Here is an 11,829-nt window from a genome sequence, read left to right as displayed (position 1 = left end):
CAGGTTTTTGAGCCTAGAGGATGAATTGACCGTTTACTCAGCTGCTTCCCAAAGGGGTGCATTTGGTGACTTGTTAGGTTTCAGGCAGAGTGGGGTGACGCACAACCTTGTGACTGCAGGCTGTTCTGATGTAGTTGGCACAGATACTCGAACCTTGACCTAACAACCCTTCAAATACCACCGCTCCCTCCCACAAGTCTCCCCGTCTCTCTGTCGGGAGGGCACCACTGCAGGGAGCCTGAAGAAAAACAGCAGCAGCTCAGCAGGGCACGTGGCCTACCGCCTCCTGCTACAATATTTACGTCCTACTCCATTGAGATGCGCCCCTCCCGCCCCTCTCGCCCCCACCCCGCTCCCTCCCCCGCCCCTACCCCGCGCCTCAGCTCACATGACCCAAATGCAGGTCTCACACCACCAAGAACAAACAGCCCAAACGCGCAGGCAGTCTGTCTGCGCTGGCAGCTTTGCACATGCTCTGTCTGGCCTCTTGGATTCCCTCTTGGATTCCTCACTTACTCGTTGAGATTTCTATTGGTTTAAGGCGACCTTCCAGCCGCCAAAGCTCTAGGAGCCGCAGCATTTCCCTGGCCCAGATCCAAAGCAGGCACCCCCGTGGAGACGGTTTTATTTTAGGGGTTGGAACGGTTTTTTTCTGTCTGCTTCGGGGAAGGATGTATAATACTCACACAGAAGTGTAGATGATGAATGGGGCTCTGCGAGTAACTCTTCCTCCCCCACAGTTTTTATAGGAAGAATATTTTACGTCTTTTCAACGGTGGCCCTGAAGGCAACCTGCAGATCTAATGCACGCTTAAATTCTCCAACCGGAGCCTCAGCCAACGATGCTGAAGCTGACTGACGTGTTGGCTGCAGCGTGTGAGATGGGGGTTTCTCCTCCAGAGCCCTGAATGGTTTTCTTGCCCTTCGGATGGTGGTGGTAAGCTGTGAGACAGGCTACCATGGATTTCAGCACCTCGTCTGTGTTTGATCAGCAAAAAGGTAAACTGATGTTTTTCTCAGTCCTTTGGTGCTGTAAGGAAAGAGGTGTGTGTGTGTGTGTGTGTGTGTGTGTGTGTGTGTGTGTGTAAGCAAACCTGTTAAGTTCTGACTTGATAAGCTTTCAGGAAGAAAACAAACAAACAAACAAACAAGCTCTTGGGCTTTCCGTCTTGCTGACTGTATTCCTAGCCCCATTCTTTCGCTTGGGCTTAAGGGGTATCCGCTACTTCAGATAGTGCCATCTTTATGTCCTATTATTAAGCATATTAGAGAAAGTGGTGTCAGAATACAAACCATGCCTCCTTCAGCCTGTAAATCCCATATTTCGTCACTAGAGCCTTCCTTCACAAGCCACTGTGGATTCCACTCCAAGAGAGTCGTGACCCACCGGCAGCTCATTCAAGGCTGTGCAGTGACTTAATGCCATATTATTTCACTGCAATGACAGAATATTTTTTTCTTACCCTTGATTTGCATAAAGGAAGTCATCTTCCACAGGCCTTGGCTGTGAAATTAATACATCACCATCAGACAGGCGGCCTTCAGTCTGTGTGTGTGACTTTGCATATGCTGTGAGCCTCCACACATGTGTTTGGCATCTGTACGGTTCTGTGTGCGGTGGGGAGGGGGGCGTTTCCACTGTTTAAATGTAACAGGCATTTATTTCTAGGATCTTGTTTTGAAATATCTGGCCTCTAACCCACACTAGGATTCTTTAGCCTATTAGGATCCTTTGATAGTTTCTTCCTTTCAGCTACAGCCTGAAATGGTGGCTGGTGGAAGCCTGGTTAGGAAAACCCATTTCTTCTTCCTTTTTTCCCAATGTCGCTGCTTTCAGGCCAGTGTGCCCTCCCCTGGATGTGTATCTGGCTTCATGAGTGAATGATGTTTGCTCGGTAGGTTTCTCAAATAAGAATTTAGATCTAGATTTCTGAGGCAGTTGGTAGATAGAGCCTTCTCCAAGGCTGAGAGGGGAGGGGGAGGGGGAAGGGGGAGAGAGGGGGAGGGGGAGGGGGAGGGGAGGAGGAAGTAGAGAGGGAGGGGGAGAGGGGAGATTGCCTTGAGAGCATCTCAATTCACTTTGAGTCTGGAGACAGGTACCACAGGAAGGGGGCCTATTCTAGTTCCCCCGCCCCCTCTTTCTGTACCTTTCATTCTACTGGTAGAAATCAACAGAATTGAGAACTCTGCTTAGACTCTAACTGTTCATGCTGGCTGGGGAGCAGTTGTCTCTGAGCCACAGAATCACAGAGAAAAACAGTGAGCTTATTTGGAGACTAATGTGACAGAGTGGGGAGTGACTACCATGGAACAAGGCCTTCAAAACAAATTCATCTGTTCCAACCTGGCGCTCTGAATCCAAGCGGGCTCAGGTCATAACTAAAGTGCTGGTGTAGAATATTTTTCTTCCAGCATCTTGTATGGGAGCAGTTCCTCTGTCTGATTCTTCCCATAATATTAACTCTCTCCTTGCTGCCTCTGTATTTCTTACTCCCTTCTCTCTGAAATTGCTGCAGGACTGGAACAGAGGCTTATACATTCGTGGCTCTGAATGGCAAATCAGCTTAGCTTTGTGACCTTAGCATTTTTGTTGTTGTTTTGTTTTGTTTGTTTGTTTGTTTGTTTTACTTAACCTCTTTGGGGCTTCATTTCCTCTGGAGTAAAAGGAAGGAAATGTTTACGTAGCGGGGTCATTACAAAAATACAAACTGAGGACAGGACATTCTTCACAGTTGAGTGGAGAGTGGGGTCTGACTTTCACACGAACTCTGATGCCCCATATCTGACCCTGGATGGGGAGGCATGGTGGCACTCAGAGGAAGGATAGCAGGCTACCAAGAAGAGACTTGATACCCTATGACCATATACAGGGGGAGGAAGTCCCCCTCAGTCACAGTCATAGGGGAAGGGAGTAAGGGGGAAATGGGAGGGAGGGGGGAATGGGAGGATACAAGGGATGGGATAACAATTGAGATGTAATATGAATAAATTAATAAACTATATTAAAAAATACAAACCGATACTTTAAGGGGCAGTTGCCATGTTGCTGGGTGCAGTGAGTGTTTTCAAACAGTGGTGACAGCGGCTGCTGCCGCTGCTGCTGGTGGTGGTGGTAGTTTTAGTTCCACCCAACCTGCCCTTTGACCTCCAGCTTAAATGTAGCTCTCCTCAATCAAGTGGCTTGGCTGCTGCTAGGTGACTAGGCTGCAGTCTTTCTTTGTTCCGAACCCCAGGGGGCACTCTGTGTAAGTTCTGAGAAATAATAATAATAACAGAAACGAAGCCCATCTAGTTCTAGCGCCCCACTAAGCCTTCCTCTCCCTGAAAAGCATGGGAGAGCCTGACAACTGGTAAACATCTGAATACATTTCAATATTAGATCCTTTAGCAAAGTGTGGTAAAAATGACTGGGAAAGATGAGGGTGATCGCCTCTTCCCTTTTAGCTAAGATGAAATGGGTGTCTGCTCTTGCCAGATGTGGCTGGGAGGTGAAATGGGAGCTTGCTTCGTTCACTCTATGCATAGGCCTGGTACTGCAGTATCCCCAGGAACCGTGCACCCCTTCAAGGGACATCAAAACGTAAATAGATAAAAACAGGATGAGCGTGGGACTTTAGGGAAGGAGTCTACTATGAATCCTTACGACCAGAGAATTAAAGCCCACAGCACCAAATTCACATGCACATGTGGACAAAGACATTTCTTCTGGAAGAAGCTTAGGGACATCATCTAGACAAATGTCCACCTTCTCCTTTTGACCACTGAGCACCGGGAGAACCCATGGATTTGTTGGGCTTACTCACAGAGCAGCGACAAGGAGGTACTGACAGGATCATAAGTGAACCTGAAGTTGCCGTACCACCGGAACAACAGTCTCACCCCAGTGTTGCTGTTGGTTTAATGGCATGGCCTAATAAATGTTTATTACTAGGCTTATAATTGTTATGGTGGTATTATCATCCTCACTTTTAAAATCAGTAAAGACACAGACACCTGCTGTGTTTCAGAATAGCCTATTTTCACCTGGGGCAAGGCAGATAGTACCTTACTCCTAAGCCATCTTCATGTGTAGCCCAGCCTCCACCCCATGCCATCTGCATGTAATCAGTCCTGTCTGAGCTACCTCCCATCCATAACCCCAAAACACTTCTTAAAGCTGGTCATTTCCTCCATGCACGCTGACCCGGCCATGTGCTCTTTCCACCTAACCCATCATGGCAGACCGTCTCCTCCCTCCCTCCTTCCCTCCCTCCTTCCCTCCCTCCCTTCCAACCTCCCTCCCTGTCCTTCCCAAGCTCCTCTCTATCCCACAAGCCCTTGAACTTTCACTCAGCCCCTTCCTCTGGTCCAGCTCAAGTATCTTTATTAGTCAAACAGGGCGGCAAGGTTAAACAGTGAGATACTTGGGTTGCGTGACAGTCTCCAATAAGAATCTGGGGGCAGGGTTGTGGAGGGGGAGGCAACCAATTAACAAATACAAAGCACCAGACCATACTCCAACACCCCAATATAGATGATAACTTTTCTATTGCTACATAGATAGAGTCTTAGGGAGACATCCACAGCCTGTATATCCCAGCACCTTCCGAGACACCGAGGCTACCTGCACTTAACGTGGAATTACATACAGGTGGCTGGGTAATGTGGGAGGGAAATGAGGAGAGTCTAAGGTGAGATTCCAGGGGTCCTCCCCACCCCTTTCTCCCTGGAGGAACATCCATCCACTGTCAACAGGCTCCGTTGCGAAGGTCTCCTGCAAGGAACCACAGCTGCTCTAGTGACAAAGGAAGCTGCTATGCTCAGAGGATCATGCTCTGCAGCAGATATTACACAGTCCACTAGATCTTGAATTTGGCTGCACAAGAAACAAGCTGGGGATTTCCGGGGGGGAGGGTGCATTGAAAATGGTGAAAATGAGACCTACCTGTGGAGGTCCCAATAAGATGGGTATGGATCTGGCTTGATTCCCCACCCCCAGGATGTTCCAATATGAAGCAAAGATTGCAGACCGCTCAGTTCATCCCCTTAACATTTCAGGTGGGGTAACTGATGCACAGAGCAGCTCAAGGTAGCTCTTGTGATAATCACAATGTGCTAGTTACGAGCAGAGAGGACCCGGACCCAGGAGCTCTCTGTGCAGACAGCAATGCAATTGTAAGCTTGTAATTCATCAAGCTCTCTGGCCCAGCAACTGCTGGGGGTAAGCACAGATCAGATCTCAGGTCATGCTTGGGAAAGTGGGGGCAGCCATATGTGCGTCTCTGATGAGATATATTTCCATGACGTTTTTTTCTAGAAAGTCTTGTCTCAAGCCTCCATGGCTGCCTGAGCCAATGGTTTTGTTGTTGTTGTTGTTGTTGTTGTTTGGTTTGGTTTGGTTTTGGTCTCCTCTCCAGTGCTCTGTAGATGGCTTTGCATGTCCCCAAGATCTCTGCAGGCTTCAGGTTACCTGACCAGCCCAGACTTTAGCTTGCTTTGTAAACTTCAGAAGGAGAAAAACCTGAATCTGCAAGGCTCCCTGTTCCTGTGTCCTGTGCTTTCCACTCTCACCATAGCAACAGCTCTGATCCCACGTGTTCCTCCTGGCTGTCTTCCCTCTCAAAGCCCACATGCAAGGAAGCACTGTAGTAAAATGATTTACTACAGAACACGGAGGTTCCTGCTCAAGTCGGCGTGCCCTGTAACTGAGGGGGACCTGCATCTGCAGCTCTGCCGCATCCTGTAGAAAGGAAGGCTTTGCTGTGTCTAAAGGAACTCCTGATCTCAGAGAGAAAACAGGAGACACACTGGTTTCCACAGCCCCCTGTGTCCCAGTCAGGCCCCGCTGTGGGTCAGGGTGAGGAGAGGCAGGCCCTTCTGCTGTGCTGTTGGGATATGGGTCTGATGGGGCAGCCACCTCAGGACAGCAGGCTCTTCACAGCCTGTGACTCTTACAGATGCATTGCTGGGAGGATGAGAGGAAGGGCTGGTCTTGTGCTCGGGTTAGTACATATGCCTAGTATCCGTAAACTGACGCAATGAAAAAGGCATCACCAACTGGCGCTTAAAACAACAGGAATCTTCTCTTTCACAGTTCTGGAAGAACAAAACAAGTCTGAAATCAAGATGCTAGCTGTACCATTTTCCTTCCAGAACTTTCAGGGAAAAAAAAATCTTTCTTTGCTTCTTTCAGTTTCAGGCTGTCATGACCTCATTATTTTCATCTCTGCCTCCATTTTGGTCTCCCAGGCTGTGTGCACGTGTCTCCTCTGTGTGTGCACTGCATCGTGCAAGTCTCAAACTCCTGCTCCAGAGAATGCAAGAGAAACACTTCATAATCTATGACTTAACCCCAGTTCTTTACATCTAAGGCGTGGGCGTGTGTGTGTGTGTGTGTGTGTGTGTGTGTGTGTGTGTGTGTGTGTGTGTGTGTGTATGCGCGCGCGTGTGCATGGATGCCATATAAAGCAGTAATCATAAATTCCATGAGTTGGCATATAAACATATCTCTAGGACTACATGAAATAGGAGTCAACTCTCTGAAAACACATGTGCCTGTTAGGTTTTTTTTTGTTTGTTTGGTTGGTTGTTTTGTCAACCTGACACAAGCTGGGGTCATCAGGTAAGAGGGACCCTCAACTGAAAAACAAAACTTCCATCAGGTTAGCGTACAGCTGGTCTATAGAGGCGTTTTCTTAATTAATGGCTGATGGGAGAAGGCCCAGCCCACTGTGAGCAGCGCCATCCCTGGGTGAGTAGTCCTGAGCTGAATAAGAAAGTAATGCATGGGTTGGAGAGATGGCTCAGAGGTTAAAAGCACTGGTTGCTCTTCCAAAGGTCCTGAGTTCAATTCCCAGTGACCACATGATGGCTCACAACCATCTAGAATGAGTTCTGGTGCCCTCCTCTGGCCTGCAGGCAGAACACTGTATAAATAATAAATGAATCTTAAAAAGGAAAGAAGAAAGAAGAAAGAAAGAAAGAAAGAAAGAAAGAAAGAAAGAAAGAAAGAAAGGCCTTTAATCCCAGCTCTCACTCAGGAGGCAGAGATGGGAAGGAGCCTGGTCTACAGATTGAGTTCCAGGACACCCAGGGCTGCACAGAGACAAAGAAACCCTGTCTTGGAAAAAAAAAAAAAGAGAGAGAGAGAGAGAAAAGAAAGAAAGAAAAAAGAAGGAAGGAAGGAAGGAAGTTGAAGAAGCTGTGGCGAATAAGGAGCCAGCAGCCTTACTGCGTGGCCTGTGCTTCGGTTTCTACCTGGAGCTCCTGCTCTGAGTTCCATCCATGATGGACTCTGACCTATCACATGGCATAAACTTTGCTACCAAACATTGCTTTTGGTTATGGTGTTCAGAACAACACTACAGAACTAAACTGGGATGTAAGGCAAAATCTTAACATGGTCTTTGGTTTAAAAACAAAAATACATTCGGGGCTGGAGAGATGGCTCAGCGGTTAAGAGCATTGACTGCTCTTCCTGAGGTCCTGAGTTCAATTCCCAGCAACCACATGGTGGCTCACAACCATCTAGAATGAGATCTGCTGCCCTCTTCTGGCATGCAGGTGTATATGTAGGCAGAGCACTGTGTACATAATAATAAATAAGTAAATCTTTTTAAAAATACATTCTTATTTAAGTTAAATGGCAAGTTGGCATGTATGAGGTGAGAGAGAACATCTCTTTGGTGCCTACTCTGAACAGGCATTGTGTGCACAACCCATTGGGAGAGCTGATGTTCACAGAGCACTCAGCGGTCTCTTGTGCCAAAGACTGCACTTAGACCAACTCATAGAATTCTACTATCCACCTCTTTCTTTTTATTTCTTTTTATCAGAAAGCTTGTGACCTAACCCAGCATTACCACAGAGTTAGACTGCAAAGCTGGGATTCCAGCTCAAGCCTGTTTTTCCTCAAACCCCACGTTCTTTTTTGCCACAGTATGTTGTTTTACTGGGGAGCCATAAAATTTAACAGGAAAGTTAAGGCATCAATAACAAAAACAACAACAAAGCGAGTTGATGAGCCATGTCTTTTCACAATCAAGTTACTCCGTGGTGTTTTAGATCAACGCACAAATATGCTGATTTTAAAACTCAACTTCTCTGTCCCCGTCCCGCGGGTTCAGTTATTCGGGGTCTCGAAGGGGGTCACGGCCTGTGAATGAAGAATGGGCGAGAGAGAAGGCACGACTCAAGAAAGTATGTCTTATCAAGAGTCCTTTACTGAAAGCAGGTGTATGACTTTTAAAGTGTGCTTCAGGAAGGGCGGGGGAAGGAGGGAGAGCAGTGGGAAAGTACAGAATCTTCCGGGGTAGGAACCCCTGGGACAATGTGTGGGGCGGGGGGAGGAGACAGGTGGCCCCACGGTCTTTTCTCAGAGACCACAGCACGTCAGATGTTCATGTACCGTGACTTCTGAGAAAGGCTACAAAGCCACGGTACACTGAGTGTCCCTTTTCTCAGGGCCAAGTTCCCTCTCCTGGGGCCAAGCACGATGTTTGTGGTTTGTCGGTTGCCAGGCAAAATGTTTGATAAGTTCTTTCTGTATAGGCTGGCTGGAAAGGGTCAGCTGGAGTTCAATGCAACCAGGATCTCTCAGCTCAGCCAGGGTCTCTCGGCTCCCAACATCTCCCCCTTCCCTATTTAATAAGGGCCCAGCACACCACATGCCAAGGAAGTTCTCACACATTCCCGAGAGCGCTCGCCATCGGGGTGGTGGAAGGCGAAAACTGGTGCCACATGTGGGCGCAGTACTTCGCAGCTCTCCATAGGGTGTTATATGGGCAGTGAGCTTAGGAAAAGGAAATGGTCCGATCAAGGCTGGAGCCTGTCTCAGAGCCAACCGATCGAGGACCATCTTAGAGGTGCCACTCAGTGCCATCCCGCGTGCAATGGGCAAGCTTCCCTGCGGGGTGCAATGGCCACTGGGTGCACGCAGATATAGGGTGCCTTACGACGTGCAATGGCAACCAGGGCCAGTCGAGTGCGAAGGCCACGCAGAGAGAAGAGAGACTCACTGCAAGTTAGTTATGTAGGACTTACAGGCAGCCTGCCAGGCCTGGGGGAATGATCTGACCTCTAAGGCAAAAAGGCTGTGCGGTAAGAACTGAGGATGATGGGAAGGGGTTTGATGAGGTTACCAGAAACGCCTGGGGCAGAGTCGAGCCCTCCATTTGGCATCGTGTAATGCCTGGAAATGTAGGAGTTGTCCACAGGGCTGCTATGAAGGCTGTTGGACCCTTGAAGTCTCTGTTTCAAAGGCATTATTTTTAAGATCTTCTGAGGAGAGGCGGTGGTAATGGACCTGTATATTCTTGGTAGCAGAGTCAACCTGGCTTTTAACAAAGGTGGTTAAACGATGGAAGGCCCAAGGCCCAAAAGAAAGGAGAAGGAGGATCCCCACAAAGGGGCCCAGGAAGCTGGGCAAGAGGGTAGAGAGCCAGGGGGAGGAGGAAAACCAATTTTGATACCAGGATTCTTGTTTCTTTCTGGCTCGCCGAAGTTCCTCCAGAGCCTTGGAAACTTTGTCAAGGCTCTTTTGTGCTAAGCCTGTTTTACTGTCATAGTACCAACATTCCTCTTTAAGAGCAGCACAGAGCCCCCCTCCTTGAGGAAAAGGAAGTCAAGGCCTCTGTGGTTTTGAAGAACTACCTCTGCAAGGGAATCAAGGGAGTCCTTTACCTCCTGAATCCCATCTCTCATATTAGAAATATCTCTATCAATAATTGTCTGGAGTTCAGCAAAACCTTGTTTGGAGGTCACCAGGGAGGCAATTCCTGTACCTGCCCCCACTGCACCAAGGCCCAAAATAGTGGCTACGGTGAGGGTCATAATGGGCTCTCTCTTAGATCGGGGGTGGATGGAGACGCCCTTATCTATAAAGTTCAGGAAATCTTCAGGGTTGTGGACAGAGAGGCAAGGGAATAATAGGACCGTCACACACCAGTCACGTTTGTGGGTAAATAAAGGGGTAAAGAGAAAAGAGGCCAGGCCTGAAAAGCAGGCAAAATAAGTGCCATTAGGGGCAAAGGCAAATTGGAAGGTGGTATTTAATAAAAGAGTCTGATTGCAAACTTCCAATAGGTCTCTGGGGGGAAGCATATTTGGGCCCAGAAGGCAGGTGCCGAAACCAGAAATAGATTGAACTGTAATGGAATTGTCAGGTTCGGATGTGGAAAGGGCGGGAGGTGTCTCATTGGTAAAAGAGGGGGTGGAAAAGAGCGCGATGCCCTCATAGTAAGGGGGTGTGGGGGAGAAACATATCCAACATTCTGGGTAATTGGAGGAGTTAGCACTTTTAAGGGTCTGGATAGAGGCATTAGCGAGATCAATAATGAGTTCTGCAGTACTAGGGGGACCAACAGGGATGATGGGTTGGAACAGGGTAGGGAAAGAAGAGTGAGGGGTGGCAGAAGGATGAGGGGTTGGCTGTAGCTCAGGAGCAGGAGTCTTAGGGGCGGCTGTTACAGGCTTATGAAGCATATTATTGGGGCCTGCAGAGGCAGCATTTTTATTGGGGACTTCTTTAAAGAGCCTGATTTTAAAGGGTAATCCCATGTCATAACCTACTTTATAAAGGCGTAGGCCCCACTCAAAGCCTCTGTCAGTCCAAATTTGATGTTTACCTGGGGCAGTGAAGGAGATGGATAGGGGATTGCACCAACCGAGGGTGGTGGAACGAGCGCTATTGCAAAGAATTTTTATGTCATCAGGCGTATAGTAATTATTAACTTCAGGGTGTACCCAAGAACTAGTGACAGAGATATAATCCCAGGGGGAAGATGGCTTCCAATAAGTGGGTCCCGATGTCTCACATCCCCAGGAGGCACAAAAGAAATCATTAGAGCCTCCGCACTTGTAATTATTGGTCTGGGGACGATGAGAAGTGCCAGGGCAAACATATAGGCCTCCATTTAGTCCCCAGTACCCTTGTCTTCTTAAAGCCTTATGAAGCAGTATTCGTTCTAAATCATTGCGGCATCCAACATAGTTTTTTCCTCTTATGGGCTGTTCAGGAGCCTTAGACTCATGCGTGGGCCAAAAAATGTTCTCAGTACCCCAGTCGGGGTTAGCCCCGAGTGCCAGTGCACAGAGGTCTACTTGGAGGACCGGCCAATGGGGCTGAGCTCCCAGGTGGCTACTGGAATTAACGATGTCGCCAGCCTGGTTTACAATGTCCCATGTGTAATTGAATATCACGTAGGGATTATGGTGGGGGAGGGAGAGGGGAGTACTTACCACTGGGCTCAGGAGAACGAGGAAGAAGATGAGCAGGGACATTCTATGAGAAAACACATTTATTGATCTTTCTCAGGGATTTTCCCTGGGGAAGTCATTGGGTTAGCCAGTTTGATTAGCCTTTCAGGAAGCCATCGAGCATTTTTTTGAGTCTGGTCATACACACAGGCATGTCCTTTGCCCCAAATGAGCACAGGATCTGGTCCATGCCATTGATGACTCAATGGATCTTTCCATAGTACTTGAGCATAAGTATCGGTGGTTGAAGGATGCCGGAATCTATTGGCAGCTGACTTTCCCTGTCTTTCAAGGGTTAAAAAATTAAGGACAAATAAGGCATGATTTAATAAATTTTTGTGATTATTATTGATGGGGTATAATATCCCCCCAGAATTTTTGAGTTTTAAAATCATATTTTTAAGGTTTGATGAGCTCTTTCTACTATGCCTTGTCCTTGGGGATTGTAGGGAATTCCAGTAACATGTTTAATTTGTAATTGGGCGCAAAAGTTTTTAAAGGAGGAGCTAGTATAGCCAGAACCCATTGTCTGTCTTAATGGTGGAGGGCCGGGGCATAACTGTGAGGCAGGAAAGAACATGGCTGATTACATTC

The 11,829-nt window shown here is 47.9% G+C and overlaps 1 protein-coding gene across 1 annotated transcript in view; it reads left to right on the top strand.

Moving 5' to 3' along the window:
* Positions 1 to 502: 502 nt before the first annotated feature.
* Ankrd55 (ankyrin repeat domain 55) overlaps positions 503 to 11,829 on the top strand; it is a 107,072-nt gene continuing 95,745 nt past the window's right edge. The window contains exon 1 of the mRNA XM_051172369.1: positions 503 to 999. Coding sequence (XP_051028326.1) covers positions 960 to 999 — 40 coding nt within the window. The 5' untranslated portion in view covers positions 503 to 959. The remainder of the gene's footprint in view (positions 1,000 to 11,829) is intronic.

The sequence above is a fragment of the Acomys russatus genome, chromosome 30 (genome assembly GCF_903995435.1).
Source record: "Acomys russatus chromosome 30, mAcoRus1.1, whole genome shotgun sequence".
In the NCBI taxonomy this organism is placed as follows: domain Eukaryota; kingdom Metazoa; phylum Chordata; class Mammalia; order Rodentia; family Muridae; genus Acomys; species Acomys russatus.
Note: the sequence above shows the minus strand (reverse complement) of the source record. Positions and strands in the feature narration are given on the sequence as shown.